This window comes from Pongo abelii, chromosome 3 (assembly GCF_028885655.2).
Source record: "Pongo abelii isolate AG06213 chromosome 3, NHGRI_mPonAbe1-v2.0_pri, whole genome shotgun sequence".
NCBI classification, from domain to species: Eukaryota; Metazoa; Chordata; class Mammalia; order Primates; family Hominidae; genus Pongo; species Pongo abelii.
In genome coordinates this window covers 106139472-106156990 of record NC_071988.2, presented here as the reverse complement: position 1 = coordinate 106156990, position 17519 = coordinate 106139472, and the positions used below count along the sequence as shown (strand labels likewise).

The 17519-nt window shown below is 36.6% G+C and overlaps 1 protein-coding gene across 10 annotated transcripts in view; it reads left to right on the top strand.

The window, feature by feature from the left end:
• The window catches only part of WDFY3 (WD repeat and FYVE domain containing 3), a 304455-nt gene that overhangs the window by 185258 nt on the left and 101678 nt on the right, over positions 1-17519 (top strand). For all 10 annotated transcript variants that reach the window (XM_054554129.2, XM_054554132.2, XM_054554131.2 and 7 more), the window contains 8 exons: positions 1435-1616; positions 3603-3834; positions 5183-5343; positions 8171-8282; positions 10944-11134; positions 12544-12696; positions 16047-16120; positions 16204-16365. In XM_054554129.2, the coding sequence (XP_054410104.1) occupies positions 1435-1616; positions 3603-3834; positions 5183-5343; positions 8171-8282; positions 10944-11134; positions 12544-12696; positions 16047-16120; positions 16204-16365 (1267 nt within the window). The remainder of the gene's footprint in view (positions 1-1434; positions 1617-3602; positions 3835-5182; positions 5344-8170; positions 8283-10943; positions 11135-12543; positions 12697-16046; positions 16121-16203; positions 16366-17519) is intronic.

Here is a 17519-nt window from a genome sequence, read left to right as displayed (position 1 = left end):
TTAAATACCTCGTATAAGTGGAGTCATGCAGTATATGTCTTTCTATGACTGGCTATTTCATTTAGCATAATGTCCTTAAGCTTCATCTATGTTGTCAGATATTGCAAAATTTTCTTCTTTGAGGCTAAATATTATTCCATTGTATATATGTACCACATTTTCTTTATCTATTCATCTGTCCAGGAGAGTACTGATAGCTCTTCGAAGTCCTGATTTGAGTGATTTTAAATAAGTACCCAGATATGGTATTGCTGGATTATATGTTAGTTCTGTTTTCAGTGTTTTGAGAAATGTGTGTACTGTTTTCCATAGCAGCTGTAGCATTTTACATTCCCACCAACAGTGCACAAGGGTTCCAGTTTCTCCACATTCTTGCCAACACTTGTGTTTTTTTTTTTTTTTGATAATAGCCATTCTGACAGGTGTGAGGTGATATGCCATTGTGCTTATGGTTTGCATTTGCCTGATGATTAGTGACATTGAGCATTTTTCATATACCTGTCTGCCATTTATGTGCCTTCTTTGGAGAAATGTCTATTCAAGTTCTTAGCTCATTTTTAATTGATTATTAGTTTCTTTACTATTGAGTTCTAGTAGTTCCTTATGTATTTTTGACATTACTCCCTTATGAAATACATAGTTAGCAAATATTTTTCTCCCATTCCATAGATTGCCTTTTCACTCTGTTGTTTCCTTTGCTATTCAAAAGCTTTTCAGTTTGAGATAGTCCCACTTGTTTATTTTTGTTTTGGGTGTCAACTAGTCTCTTTTTAGTGTTTATCATAATGTTATTGTCTCTTTATTTTTGTGTATTTTTTACTACATTAGCTAACTTTTGTTCATTGTAACTTTATGTGATTATACCTATATTTGTTGAGCAGAAGAGAGCAAAAATACATTCTAGGTTTCACTTTACTGCAGGTAAGGGTATTGCATGAGTGAGGTATCTTCTGTCTGCATTATATTTTTATTTTTATTTACTCATTTTTTTTTTAGATGGAGTCTCGCTCTGTCACCCAGGCTGGAGTACAGTGGTGCAATCTCAGCACTGCAAACTCTGCCTCCCAGGTTCAAGCGTTTCTCCTGGCTCAGCCTCCCGAGTAGCTGGGACTACAGACGTGCGCCACCATACCTGGCTAATTTTTGTGTTTTTAGTAGAGATGGGGTTTCACCATGTTGGCCAGGCTGGTCTCGAACTCCTGACTTCAGGTGATCCGCCCACCTCAGCCTCCCAAAGGGCTGACATTACAGGTGTGAGCCACCGTGCCCAGCCCACATTATCATTTTTTTTTTCCAGAGTTGTATTATTACTCAAATAGTCTGCATCATTATCTTGTTTTAACATAAAGTCAAAACATGCTGATCTAGATATGAATAATTTGAATAGGGATGGTGTTGGAAAAAGTTTTTTATGTCTTCCCCCCTTTATTTCAGTTGATGATTTTAGTGAAGAGTCCTCATTTTATGAAATTCTCCCATGCTGTGCTCGCTTTCGATGTGGAGAGCTTATCATTGAGGGACAGTGGCATCATTTGGTCCTGGTAATGAGCAAAGGCATGTTGAAAAACAGTACTGCAGCCCTCTATATTGATGGACAGCTTGTTAACACTGTAAAGGTAAGTGTATGTGCACTTGTAAATCTACCTGCTTTATAAGGTAGTAGTTTGGGGTGTGTGTGTGTGTGTGTGTGTGTGTCTGTGTGTTACAGGGGTATTTTTAAAATTACTTTCTTAATTTTAAGTTGATATTCAGTACCCATTTGAATAATATGTTAGACTCATGTGGCCAATTCTTAAACCATTTTCTTAGAGAAGAATAGAAATGAGGGCTTATAGGTACTAAAGAAGTTGCTGAATATGCAAGAGCTTAAGCCAGATTGCTAGGTGCTTTTTCATAATAAAGGAACCAGTTGAAGGATTCTTAAATAATGGTGAACACACTATTTTGTCACTTCATTGCTGTTGTTGTAATTTAGTCCAGAAGACTTACATTCTTTAGAGCTAGAATTGTTTTTTTTCTTTGTTTTCATATCACCCAGATTAGTCCCTGATAATGATAGTAGGTATTTAGTTTATTGTTTCTTGAATGAATGACTACATAAACATTACTGTAGATTGTGATAGTATTTAGAATACAAAAAAAGAGTTGATTATCAAGTAAAGAAACAAGTGAAACTCCCTTTTTCTGAATGAGAATAAATCCTGCTTGTTACTTTGTACAGAACTCAGTTCGCAAGCTCTGAAAATTGACCTTCTAAAAGATAGTATTCATTTTATTTTATTTTATTTTATTTTTATTGTTTTTCCTTTTTTAAGACAGTGTCTCGCTCTGTCGCCCAGGCTGGAGTGCAGCGGCGCGATCTCAGCTCACCTTAACCTCCACCTCCTGGGTATGAGCAATTCTCCTGCCTCAGCCTCCCAAATAGCTGGGACTACAGGCGCGTGCCACCACACGTGGCTAATTTTTTTTTAGTAAAGATGGGGTTTCATTATGTTGGCCAGGCTGGTCTCAAACTCCTGACCTCAGGTGATCCTCATGCCTCGGCCTCCCAAAATGCTGGGATTATAGGCGGTTATCCATTTTACGGCGATCACTTGAAAGAAGTAACAAAGACAAAGTTTGTCCTTGTGTGTGAATTAAAGTTTGAAAAGCACTGAAACCAGCAGTATCTTTGAATATATTTCCTTCCTTGATGATGATGATGATATTTTATTGTGACATTGTGTTTCACTATGATAAACTCTAAAATGCACCTTGTGGAATAGTCGTTGATTTATTTGTTTACATGATTGCATTTGAAATGGGTTTGTAGATTCTCTAGTACGTTGCTCCTTCATTAATTTTAGTGTCATTAAAAATAAAAATGCCCTCAGCTTCTAGAGTTGAGCAATAGGAAATTTATTATTAATTGATTTACATCATCATCATCACTGTCCCTGTCAATAGTCACAATACTGTGAAATCAACTCTAGCTCATATGTTGGTCTTCACAATTGTGCTATTAACATCACCAAGAACTGCTGTTTAATATATAGAATAATGAATAGGATCTGAAGCTGAGATGTTATGACACAGCAATTAATGGAAGTGTCCTTCATCCCATTAAGCTGCTTCAGCAAGAAAAAGCAACTTAAGTTCTTTATCTCTTATACTGTACTTAATTATATATTTATTATAATAATTTACCCCTATAAAACACTTTTCATCAGTAATTTTAGTTAACAGACTCACATTGAAGGTAACGTACCTAATTTCAAGACTACTTTAATTCCATAGTGGAAAGCTCTCTTTATATCAGCACAAAAATTTCAGAGAAGCGTCATTAACTTGATATGCAAACCAGCCATTGACAGTATCCCTGTATTTGCTTGTTGCCATTTCTAGCATTAAAGAGTTTATCTGTGTTAGAGAGTTGGATAAAAGTTTTAGCTACTATACCTGGTCCTCAGTTACAGATCCCAGTATTGTGCCTTGCCCTTCCTGTTTCTCCACCCCAAATGTTTTTGTGCATTTGTAAAGTTGTGTGACCTCATATGCTGAAGTAGTTATTTTCCTGGGGAAAATGTTCACATCTCACACATTTGCTTTTGTCTTCCTAACAGCTTCATTATGTTCACAGTACTCCAGGGGGTTCAGGTTCGGCAAATCCACCAGTGGTGAGCACGGTCTATGCCTACATTGGTACTCCACCTGCCCAACGCCAAATTGCCTCATTGGTTTGGCGCCTGGGACCCACACATTTTCTAGAAGAAGTTTTACCTTCTTCAAATGTTACTACCATTTATGAACTTGGACCAAATTATGTTGGAAGCTTTCAAGCTGTATGTATGCCATGTGAGTAACTTATTTCTAGTTCTTGAAGTTGTATGAAACTTAACTCCTGCAATATAGATGCATGTGTGTGTATGAGGTTATACATATCGTTTATCTAGGAAAAGCGCCTTCTCCTCTAATCTTCTTCAGCAGGATACTCACTCCTATTTAAAATATTTTCCTCCACTGATCATACTGCACTTTCTGGATTCTTTGTCTTTATGCCTGATCACTTATTATCCAGTTTCTCTTATTGGCTCCGAGATATAGGTATATGCCCTCTAGGAGTCTAACTGTGACACTCTTCTCTTTCTGTGATTTCTCCTATTACATGAAGCAGTTTAAAGTATAGCCACCCCTGTTAAAGGAAGAACAGATAGGTTCAATAAACACACACACATATTCTCTAGATTAGATCACTTAACATTATTTTTCCTCATTTCTTTACTCCAAGCCTACTTTTTGTTATCCTTTCTCCCAAATGAAATTTAGACTCAGAGGAACTGATGTTAAGCTGGCAATTCCTTGGTAGTACTCCTTGCAAATGGTGGTCTTCCACTCCCTTGTTCTGATTCCACCAAGAATCTCAGAAGAGTTAGGACAAGTATATTGTAAATGGTCATAATCCTATGATTTAGTAATTTATCTTTTCACTCATTCTTAATTTAGATGGTGTCTAATAAAAGCTAACACTTCTTGGGCACTTACTGTGTGCTAAATAAGTCAACACACATGAAGGATGTAGCTGTTCTGAGCCCTTCACATGTATTTATTCATCTCGAAACACTGTGAGTTAGGTACTGTCATTATCATTCCCATTTCACAGAAGAGGAAACTGAGGCACAAAGACATATAGGTCACACAGCTTTTAAGTGATAAAACAAGATTCAAACTCAGGCCATGTGGCTTTAAAACACATGCCTTTATTAATAACTCCTCTGCTTTGTGGTCTCGAAGAATACAGGCAGGCATATCTGAGTGCTTTTTTGGGGGAGGGGACATAGTGCTACACGGCTGATCGGCATTTTATTCGTCTTCATTCCTTTTTCCTTTGAATCTAGGGGGACATGTTTTACAATTTGTCAGATAACAGTTAAAACTTTTCATCCTTTACATTGTACTATATGTTAAACATGTTTTAAGAGTAGCACTTAGAATGTAGAACTCTATGACTAGATTTCTTTTTCCATCTTTTAATTAAAGAAATAAATGAAGAGCTGAGAAGTAAGATAGTTTTTAAATTTACCTGTCTTATTCTACTTTAAGACTTTCAAGCCTCCTCATTTAAAAAATGATAGTAAGTATAAAAAAACTTGTTTCAAGATGAGAACTACTGATGATTTTGAAAATAATTATTCTTCTTTTGAAGATAAAGATGCAAAATCCGAAGGGGTAGTGCCATCCCCTGTGTCATTAGTACCAGAGGAGAAGGTGTCATTTGGCCTCTATGCACTCTCTGTGTCGTCTCTAACAGTGGCAAGAATCCGGAAAGTGTATAACAAATTGGATAGCAAAGCCATTGCTAAGCAGGTAAGCAGAATGATTTCTTGGTGTACTATGGCTGATTTTTACTGGGAACACATCTCAGAGTCTCATATGGATACTACTCAATTATGAGTGACTGCTAAAAATCATGCCTTTCATGTATTGTTTATGTTTGGTTAATTTGACTTCAAATTTAGGCCAAAACACATGTAGATATGTAACTTAATTTGGAAAAGTGACAGTTTCTGTTATGAGTACATAATTCATATTAATTTATTTATATTGGCAATTAAGAAATTTAACTTTAGAAAACGAATGAAAACAATTACTGTTTTTAAGGCTACAACTCAACTTTTTAATGAATGACCTATTATGTGCCAGGTGACATTCGGTTCAGGACATAGCAGTGGATAAAAAGAAAATTTCTGCTTTTATGTTTCCTACATTCTAGTGGAAAAGACAGATGATAATACCTAAAGAAATAACCTAATCATGAAGTATGTTAGAAGGTGATGAGTGCTATGCAGTAAAATAAAGCAGGGAAGGAGAAAGAGAGAAGCTTCACGTTTTTAATATGGTGGTCCAAGGAGACGTTACTGAGAAGGTGAATTTTGAGCAAAGACTTGACAGGGATGAGGTAACAGGCCACAGGAATAGGGAGCATGGGATATACCTATGGGTGTGGGAGTGTTTTGTATTCCAGGAATAGAAGTGCAAAGGCCATGAGAAAAGTACTGTACGTGCCTGCCATGGAGACAGATGTGGCTGGAGTAAAATTAGAGAGGGCCTGGGCAGTAGGAGAGGAGCCCAGAGTGATGATGGGTCCCAGGTTGTTTAGGATTCATGGGGCAATTGTAAAGACATTGGCTCTGATGGAGAAAGATGGGAAGCATTATGGAGTTTCAGACATAGGAGGGAAATGCTGTAACTTACATTTTATCACTATGACTTCTATTGACAATAGGTTGAAGAGAAACAAAGGTAGTAGCAGGGAGACAAGTTATGAGGCCGATGCGATAAATAATTCCTATGAGAGATTATGGTGGTTTTAACTTGGGCAGTAGCAATGGTAGTGATAAGAAGTGATCAGATTCACTTTTTTTTTTTTTTTTTTGAGATGGAGTTTTGCTCTTGTCGCCTAGGCTAGAGTGCAATGGTGTGACAATCTCGGCTCACTGCAACCTCTGTCTCCTGGGTTCAAGTGATTCTCCTGCCTCAGCCTCCTGAGTAGCTGGGATTATAGGCATGCACCACCACGCCCAGCTGATTTATGTATTTTTATTAGAGACAGGGTTTCACCATGTTGGCCAGGCTGGTCTCAAACTCCTAACCTCAGGTGATCCACCTGCCTCAGCCTCCCAAAGTGCTGGGATTACAGGTGTGAGCCACCCCACCGGGCTCAAGGTATATTTTAAAAGTTGACCTAGCAGTTTTGTGTGATAAAATGTGGAATGAGTGTGGAAGTTGAGAGAGTTAAGGACTCCAGGTTTTTTTCTTGAACAGCTAGGAAAATGGAGTCACGTTTTCTGATTTGGAGAAAACTACAAAAAGAGTAGAGTCGGGAGGAATATTGAGAATTCTGTTTTAGAAGTTTGAGAAGTGTGTTAGACATCACAGTAGAGATTCAAGGCCATTGGAAATACGAATCTGGAGTTCATTTATACAGGTGGTGTTTAAAGCCATGAGTTTACATGTATTCACCAAAGCATAGATGTAGATAGGGAAATGGAAAGTTTTAAAGACTGAAACCTGGGACGTTCCAGTGTTATGGAGTTGGGGAGATCAAGAAGAACCAGAAAAGACTGAGAAGTAGCAGTCAGTAAGAAGGGAGAAAAACCAGGAGGGCTTAATGTTGTAAGATCAAGGATTCACTGTGGAAATGACTTAAGTGGTCACAGTAAGATAAGAAGTGAGGACTGACTATGGGGTTTAGCAAGTCAGTGAGCTTGACAAGCCATTTTGGCTGATTATCGGAGGCAAAGTCCAAGGGGAAGGATATCAAGAGACCAGGAACTGTAAGTATTGACAACTCTTACGCAGAGCTTTTGTGTGTGTGTGTGTGTGTGTGTGTGTGTGTATACATATATATGACACATATACATATCTAAGGAACATAAACTGTACATAACTCTATAGTGAACAACAGAATTAAAGTTATGTTTGCCTTGAAAATAGATCTTGTGTATGTGTGAATGTACAAAATGTGAGATTCCTTTATGTAGGCATGTTTTATCTATAAACTCTTGGATAACTTATGTTTACTTGGATATGGAATAAAGCTAATATGTTCACTGATCTGAAATACTGTGAGGCAGTTAGTGATAACAACCTTTAAACTACCAAAGAACTTCATTCAGAAAGACCCCTGAAGCTGTGTCTCAAGATCCTCTCACCATCTTTATCTCAGTAAATTGTGTTTAACTTACCTCCTAAGAGTTTCCACACTTTGGAAGTGTTTGTACATTTCCAAAAATAAATGCTCCCAGGCTGGAGTGTGGAGTGCCAGTGGCACAATCTCCGTTGACTGCATCCTCGACCTCCTAGGCTCAGGTGTTTCTCCCACCTCTGCCTCCTGAGTAATGCACCACAAGACCTGGCTAATTTTTTGCATTTTAGTAGAGATGGGGGTCTCGCCATGTTTCCCAGGCTGGTCTCAAACTCCTGGGCTCAAGCGATTCCCTTGCCTCTGTCTTACAAAGTGTTAGGATTATAGGCATGAGCCACCAGGCTAGACCTAAATGCTCGTTTTTCAGTATTCTGATAAGGGAGGAGGGAAAAGATGTGTTACCATTCATGTGTTTGGTTTCTTTTCCAATCAAAACATTGAAACTGTTCTTATATAATTACATTTTTTTCCTTTCCTATTTTTCAGTTAGGCATTTCCTCACATGAGAATGCCACTCCTGTGAAGTTGATACACAATTCAGCAGGACATCTTAATGGATCTGCACGGACAATTGGGGCCGCTCTGATTGGATACTTGGGTGAGTGGACTTGTCTTTGTTGTTTCAAACTTCTTTATTTGCCATCAAGTTTTCATTCACTTTCCTCACTTAAGAGGCAGTATTTAAGTTCATATTTTAATAGCACTGACCTATAGTGTACGTGCAGTATTCAGAGATTAAATGTAACAATCTCAAATTCCAGTCAACTTAAAATAATAACCTTTCATAAAATCCTGCTAACTTTTACATATCCACCAAGGAATACTATACAGCCATAAAAAGGAATGAGATCATGTCCTTTGCAGGGACATGGATGAAGCTAGAAATCATACTCAGCAAACTTAACGCAAGAACAGAAAACCAAATGTCGCATATTCTCACTCATAGAGGGGAGCTGAACGATGAGAACACGTGGACACAGGGACGGGAACATCACATACCAGGGCCTGTCAGGGGAAGTGGGCCAAGGGGAGGGAGAGCATCAGTACAAATACCTAATGCATGTGGGGCTTAATACCTAGGTGACAGGTTTATAGGTGCAGCAAACCACCATGGCACATGTTTACCTATGTAGCAAACCTGCACGTTCTGTGCATGTATCCCAGAACTTAAAGTAAAATAAAATTAAAAAAAAAAAATCGCACTGTTTCCCTCTTGTCAGTAATGATCAGCACTGACTATATAATTTCATGTAATTTTTAGGTAAATTTCAAATTACGTTTAGTGACAGGTATCAAAATTTAGAACTATTATTGATTGTTTCATGATTTGGTATATAGCTCATGAGTTTTTGTTAATTTAGAAATGAGCTAGAAATTAGAGCTTCTGAGTATAAACACTGACTCAAACTCTAATAAAAATTTAGAGTGGACATTCTTCAGAGCCTTATTCGTGTCTGCTTAAAACGTTATTTTTGTTTTTGTTTTTTTGTTAGATAGGATCTTGAGACATAAACCAATCATGCCATTCAAAATTCAGAACCAGTGATTATGCCTTTTAATGTGTAAATCAGTATATAATACTGGTTCCTTTTTAGATTAATAAAAAGTTAGTGTTGTGCTGGTCAGAATCCAACATGTTTATTAGTCATTGGCAATTTTTATTGTCCCAGTGAATTGCATAAATCTTTGTTTTTCTTTTTTGATAATACAGCATTGATAAAAATTTTCTTTACTCTGAAGCACATGGTAGTGTTCTTTTATTCAAAAAATACTTACGAGCACTGTGGTATGTCCTTTTCAAAAGTATAGTGGTATAGTGGAAAGAGCAGTGAGCAGTAAGTTCAGAGACCTAGGTTCCAGCCCCTGTTGTGTCACTGTGTGATATTATGCCATACAGTTAAGCTCTATGAACTTCAGTTTTCTTATCTATAAACTAGTAATACTGGCCCTAATTACCTTAGGAGCTAGTTTTCAAAATCCAGCACTGTAATATATGAAGGTATTGTGGGCTGGGCATGGTGGCTCACACCATGTAATCCCAGCACTTTGGGAGGCCTAGACAGGAGGATTGTTTGAGCCCAGGAGACTGCAATGAGCTGTGATTGAGCCACTGCATTCCAGCCTGGGTGACAACGAGATCCTGTCTCAAAAAAAAAAAAAAAGGGGGGAAAGAAGGAAAGAAAGTATTGTGAATACTGCAGAGCACATAGAAATATAATATGGATGTTACTTTTATTTTTTAAAATCTCAGTCTTGGTCAGCAGGCAAGTGACATTCAAACAATGCCCCTTTAAAATGTTAGGAATGCAGGTGTGATTTTTTTTTAATTGGCACACAGTTCCAGGCCTGTGTTTCTATAAACTTATGCTCTCCTAAAGTTACTGATGTACTGTTACTCAGATTACTTAACCAAGAGAAGCTTTGGGTAATGGTCAGTAATGTGCTTTGCTTGGTTTATCTATAGGAAACACATCATCCCCGCCAGGATGGCTTCTCCAAGTCTTTCCCCAGTTCACAGAGTTAAAGTGATTTTTATTGTCCCCAAGGTTATTCCCCAACAGATGCTAGCAAGGCACTCTTACTTACTCAGAAATGCATTCTCAAGACCACTGTACTTTTGAGTACAGCCCAAAGCTACACAGTAGAAACATTTGTGCTTGCTGTAAAGCCCTGCTCTTCTCTGCTCACTCCTCTACACCCAGTCTTCTCTAAGAGTATGTAGATTAGCTTTTTTTTTCTTTTTTTTAAATTTTATTTATTTATTTATTTATTTTTATTTTTATTTTTTTTTTTGAGAGGGAGTCTCCCTCTGTCGCCCAGGCTGGAGTGCAGTGGCGCAGTCTCGGCTCACTGCAACCTCCAACTCCTAGGGTTAAAGTGAGTCTCCTGCCTCAGTCTCCTGTGTAGCTGAGATTACAGGCGCATGCAACCACGCCTGGCTAATTTTTGTATTTTTAGTAAAGACGGAGTTTGGGGTTTCACCATGTTGGTCAGGCTAGTCTCAAACTCCTGACCTTGTGATCCACTTGCCTTGGCCTCCCAAAGTGCTGGGATTACAGGTGTGAGCCACCGTGCCCAGCCAGCCTGTATTGCCTTGTCCCAAATTCTACCTTTAATGCTTTCCCTAGAATTTGCATTATAGACAGAAGATATTTTTAAAATAAAACATTGCTAATTAAAAAACTTTTCAAGATGATATATACAGTTCTTGTTCACATGGGGAATTTATCTTAATTATTTTTCACTGTCTTTTAATCAGGAGTAAGAACATTTGTCCCTAAGCCTGTTGCCACTACTTTGCAGTACATTGGTGGAGCTGCAGCCATCCTGGGCCTGGTGGCCATGGCCTCTGATGTGGAAGGGTTATATGCAGCAGTCAAGGCCCTGGTTTGTGTGGTCAAGAGTAACCCACTAGCCAGCAAAGAAATGGAAAGAATCAAGGGCTACCAGGTTTGTAACTGTAAAACTTTGCCTTCGCTTCACCTGGCACCTAAAATACTCTGCTTTTTTATTATCATTCATGTTGTTTCAAACTCTAGAAGAATTATGTTGTCCAAGGAAACTTAAAGAGCCAGTAGTTTTATGAAAACTAATATATGTCAAATGAAAGTATGTATTGTTTCTTTATTTTGCTTTATCCTTTTTCTCCTATCTTATCAAATCTTACTAAACACTTGAGTTAGGCAACATTATTTCAATATAGCATTAATACATTGAATATATTTTCAGAACAAAGGTTTGCTGGTTTGAATGTTGTTTTTCTCTGTGGAAATGGGAAAGAAATGAAATGGGGTCCTATTCCCCCTTCCTAAAAGGATTGCCAAATCCTTGGTAGATTCAGGGCTCTCCCTGTTTCCTTGTCTCTCCCCTCCACCTCACACCCCACCATCTTTTATCTCTGTTACTTACTCAGGATATTTGAAAGCCACTACATCATAAGTGTACCATTGCTATTCCTGAAAACTAAAAATACAAAAATTAGCCAGGCATGGTGGCATGTGCCTATAATCCCAGCTACTCCAGAGGCTGAGGCAGGAGAATCGCTTGAACCTGGAAGGCGGAGGCTGCAGTAAGCCGAGATTGCGCCATTGCATTCCAGCCTGGGCGAAGGAGCAAGACTCAAAAAAAAAAAAATGCAGCATTTATGTATCCACAGTCAGAATTAGATAAAAAATCACTTGTAAGAAGAGGAACAAATACTTGAAGCAAGATTAAAACCTATCATACATGAAGTACAAATGCCTTCTACAAGTTTAACCATTAGTTTATTGATAATGAATATACTGTTTACTGTGTTGTATAGATTTAATTATACTATTTCAATAAGTTTTCTTTTGCAAAACTTTCAAAATGATTATTGCAGCATTGTTTATCGTGAAAAAATAGAACAATCTAGATATACCAGTAATAAGAGAATGACTAATTATACTCTAAGCATTCCATAGACTATCATTCAACCTTTTAAAATTGTAGTTATTAAGACTGTGTTGCAAAAAAAATACTTTATAACACAAAAAGTGTATATTTAAGTAGTTACCATCATGTGCATACAATTTTATATTCTTGCTGTGATGTTTTCATTATACATACAATTTTATGCACGTGTTGGTAACTATTTACATATTTATAATGGAATTGAAAGGGTAAAGGTAAAAGTGGATATTTTAATAGAATGTTAAGATCCCTTTGTTTTTCAGATTTTACCTAATGTTATATTGTCATAATAAAAATTTAGAAGGTAACTTAATAATCTCAGAAAATCGTCTACATAGGATTCTGTGTGTATGTGTGTGTTTGTGTGTGTGTAATGAATATACATGATGATTTATCAACAGGCATTTGGTATTACTTTCTTGTAGTTGCTGGCAATGTTGCTTAAGAAGAAACGTTCCCTTCTTAACAGCCACATCCTCCATCTAACTTTTTCTTTGGTGGGAACTGTTGATAGTGGACATGAGACCTCCATTATTCCAAATTCAACTGCTTTCCAGGACCTCCTCTGTGATTTTGAAGTATGTATATAAGCATAATTGATAATATATAATCAATGAATGCATTTCTTACTCCATATGATTATAAACTATTTTATCTCTAAAATGTGTTTAAAGCCCTATAATTTTATGATGTTCATGTTAATATCATTTAGTAAAATATAAAAGGTAGAATAATGCTGGGGTTCCTTTTCTCCAAGGATATTCCATTTTGCAAATATTTTAGAAGTGAAATGGTATGATGCATATCCCTAACTAGCTAATTTGCTGCTGGCAGTGGCATTACATGAGTCAAACATAGTTTCATCAGGCGATTCTGACAGAAACTTTTTCTTGATGAATAGGACCTAGACCTCTTAATTTTGGTTACAGCTGCATGGTAAAATATCATTCATGTTATGTTCACATTTCATAGTCTACCTCTTCTGCTTCTGCTGCTGTATCCTAATTCAAGCCCTAATCAATCTTCTCCTATTCATACTAGAATAACTATCACTTCTTTTTCCCCTTTCCTCAGGCTGTCCTACATACCCTTGGGACCTCATTCTTTCAAAGGCATTTTCATTTCTACTGGCTTATTACTGTAACAGCTTACACTCTGTTCTCTCAAGGCAACTCTTAATCACTCATATCCTTTTTCCATTTAATTTCTTATTTACAGCACTTTGCATGTTAGTTACTATGTACTAAATTTATGTAATATATCCCTGTGAAACAGTAGGATCTGTGGGCTTTATGATTGCGGAAATCATGTTTATCTTCTTTGTCTTTGTGTTCCTACCACCTAGAATAGTGCCTAGCACTTAATATTTGCGAACTCTTGTGTCTAGGCCCTAACCCTTCTTCCTCACAACTTCTGTAAGCTCTGTTTTGTCAGTTATTGAATCCCTCACAAACAGTGTGCCCTAATTGCTTTACTGACACTGTATTTTCAAAGCTTACTAGAAGCTTCCCCCTAAATAAAAATCTATGGCCTATACTCAGTTTTCAGTATCCCCAGCTCTCAGTAACATTGGCTGTTGTCTGTTTCCCTCATATTCTTTCAAGTTATACTTCTTTTGCTAGCTTTCAGGTGTTAATATCCTGGTTCTTACATCTTTCTTACTATTTTTTTCTATTATTTTCTTGCAGTGATGTTTTCATTATTTTATGTAAGGATGTTCATCTTTAACTTTTTACATTTTCCTTTATTTGTTGTTTTCCTTTCCTTGAACTCTTACCTAGGCTGATGGTCTCATCTCTGTGGAGTTGATCCTCAAATCTAAATCTCTAACCTTGACATCTGAATTCCAGACTTATTTTTAATTCTTGCTCAGCACTGTCCCACCAACATCTTAACTGAACTTAGCATCCCTCTCCAAATTAGTTCTTCCTTCTAACTTCTCTATTTCTCTTAATAACACCACCATTCCCCTAGCCACCAAGGCTTGAAATTGAAAACATCAGCTTCCTTCTTCCCCGTCGATAAACAGTCTGATATTGTCATATAGGTTCTACTTTCACATTTCATAGTGTGCCTTTTCTGCTTCTACTGCTATATCTTAATTCAAGCCCTAATCAATTATTCTCCTATTCATACTAGGATAACTATCACTTCTTTTTCCCTTTGCTCAGGCTGTCCTACATACTCTTGGGACCTCATTCTTTCAAAGGCATAATCATATCATTTATTCAAGGACTTCCAGTGATTTTCCTTTTCTACACTATGAAGTACACATTTCTCAGCCTAGTATTCAAAGTTCTAATATCCAAACCTCTTATTCTTTTAGAAAGCACTTGCTGAGTATTTTTGAGGCAAGCACTATATTAGTTACTAAGGATGTGAAAAGAAAAAGCAAGAGTCCACGGCTCAAGGCATTTAGTCCATTAGAAGAAAAAGACAAAGAAATAAGATAATTTAAAACTTGTGAAAGCCCAGAGATGGTAGACAGAAGGGATTATGGGAACACTAAGAAGACCTACCTAACCCAGCCTAACCTTGTTTTCACCTGGTAACTGACACATTTAAATCAAGGATTATCTTCAGTTTCAGATTCCTGATTAAAACTCAATATACAAACATCAGAAATTTAGTTGCTTAATAAATTTTGGCTTTATTTTATAGTACATTGCTCACTTTACAGCTTCTTATAGCATCCCTAATTACTCCAAAACCACAAGTAGTCTATAAATACCTAATTTACCAAATTTTTAGAATAGTCATTTGACAAATATAGGTAAAATAATTGCAATGCCATACACAATTTTTTGTATGCATCTAAAACAATTCAGTCTATCTTTGAAGAATATTATACCTTATAAATACTTTGCAATAAGAGACTTTCATTTCTCCCTTTCCATTTTTATGCTATTGTTGTATACATTTACTTCTATATGTTTATAATCCCTACAATAGTTTGCATTATTTTTGCTTTAAATGATCAATTATTTTCAAAAAACATTTTACAATTATTTTCCATTTGACTACATATATAGTATTTATAGCATTCTTTATTCCTTTGCGTAAATCTCAATTTCCATCTTGTGTAATTTTTCTGCCTGGAGATTTTTTTTAACATTTCTGTATTACAGAAATATTGGCAGTGAATTCTGTCATCTGGAAAAGGCTTCCATTTCTTTCTTCCTTTTTGAAGGACATTTTTGCATGAAATAGAATTCTAGTTGACTGTTTTTATTGTTTTCACACATTAAAGATGTCAGTCATTTCATTGTCCCCTTTGTCCACTTTATGTTTCTTCTGCTTGGTTTTGTTGATCTGTGAGTTTGTCATTTTCATCACATTTGAATTTTTTAGCCATTGTTTCTTCAATGATTTTTCCTGCCACTTCCTTCCCTTTTCTGGACACCAATGACACATATCTTAGATTGCTTGATACTGTCTCAAATCACTCATACACTAAATCTGGTCATTTCTTTTTAGTATTTTTTTCTTGTGCTTCATTCTGAATAATTTCTATTGTTATATCTTCAAGTTTATTGTATTTTTTTTCCGAAGTATCTCATCTGCTATTAATGCCATCCAGTATATTTTTCATTTTAAATATTTTATTTGTCATGTCTAGAGGTTTATTAGGGGGCTTTGGTTGTCTTTCATTTGGCTCCTCGTCATGTTCATGTTTTTCAATACATTCTTTAGCATATGGAGGATATTTGAATTAGCTTTGTAAAAGTGTGATAATTCCATCATTTTGGTCATTTTTTTGGCCAATTTATAATGATTTTTTTCTGCATATAAGTGGTTTTATAGAACTTTACAAAATAATAATTATATAAGTGAAATAAGTTCCATGTGCTATATTGGTGTTTGTTAGTTTGGCATTTGGGTACTTTTTTTTAAACCTTAAATATACTACTGTTTTTATTTATTATAGGTCTGGCTCCATGCACCATATGAACTTCATCTTTCCTTATTTGAACATTTTATTGAACTGCTCACAGAGTCCAGGTATTAATTAATACCCACGTAGTTAATTATTCAGCTATAGGAAAGGTGATAGTACAGTGTATAAAATCTTCTTTCTCTTATAGTGAAGCCTCAAAGAATGCCAAATTAATGAGAGAATTCCAGTTAATCCCAAAGCTGCTCCTGACTCTTCGAGATATGTCTTTATCCCAGCCTACTATTGCTGCTATTAGTAATGTCCTGAGCTTCTTACTGCAAGGTTTTCCCAACAGCAATGATCTGCTTAGGTAGGAAAAACTTCTTTGTCTTTGTCTTTTTATTAACTAAAAGTACCAATGAGGTTAAGATGGATGAGATGAATGTAATTGGTTTTTATGACTGTGTAATAACACCTGTAATGTTAATACTATTCAAAAGATTTATGACGCATGGAAAACATGAGTGAGACAATATCTTGCCTTGATGGAGCAAAGCTAATTGTTGCCACTAGTGAATAATAGAATATTGGTGAGAAAAGATGTAGGAATTAGCCCAATGAAATTGGCCTGGATATAAAGTATTCAGTCTAGGAATTCTTAGTTCCCAATCCTATTTTCCAAGCCCTGCTAATTTTTAAATGTATGTGCACAAGCATGCATACACACTCCTAAATAGTGGGTGTGCCACCTCTATTTTTTATTCTCTGTCATTCAAACAGATTATGGTATTTTAAATCTGTTGCATATCCACACTTTTTGTATGATATAAGTATTATTTTGCAGACAATGCAAAATGCGGTTTAAGGCATATTGAAGACATGTCTGTAGAAATGTTCTTATGTTCACATGATAATCCCCATTTTGGAAAATTTGGGGATTATAGAAGGAAAACAAGAAAAACAAACTACACAATTGAATATTTTTCAAGTAGAGAATTGCTTAAACTGGACTTGGTCACTACTGTTCGTTCATGTGATCTACCAAGTATCTCAGGTGAAATCACACCCATTTATTCAGTTATTCTCATAGACTAACCTCTAATCTGTATAGTTTGTAAATCACTCACTTTTTTATTAATTTGCCTTCAAAACATATTTTTAAACCGGGGGGGCCGGGTGCGGTGGCTCACGCCTATAATCCCAGCACTTTGGGAGGTTGAGGCGGGCGGATCATGAGGTCAGGAGTTCAAGACCAGCCTGCCCAACATGGTGAAACCCCATCTCTACTAAAAATAGGAACAATTGGCCGGGCGTGGTGGTGGGCGCCTGTAATCCCAGCTACTTGGGAGGCTGAGGCAGGAGAATCACTTGAACCCTGGAGGCGGAGGTTGCAGTGAGCCAAGATCGCACCACTGCACTCCAGCTTGGGCAACAAGGGCGAAACTCCGTCTCAAACAAACAAAAAATCTGGTGGCAGATTTAAAACTTTAGCTTAAGAATTATTTTGGAGAATTATAATTATCA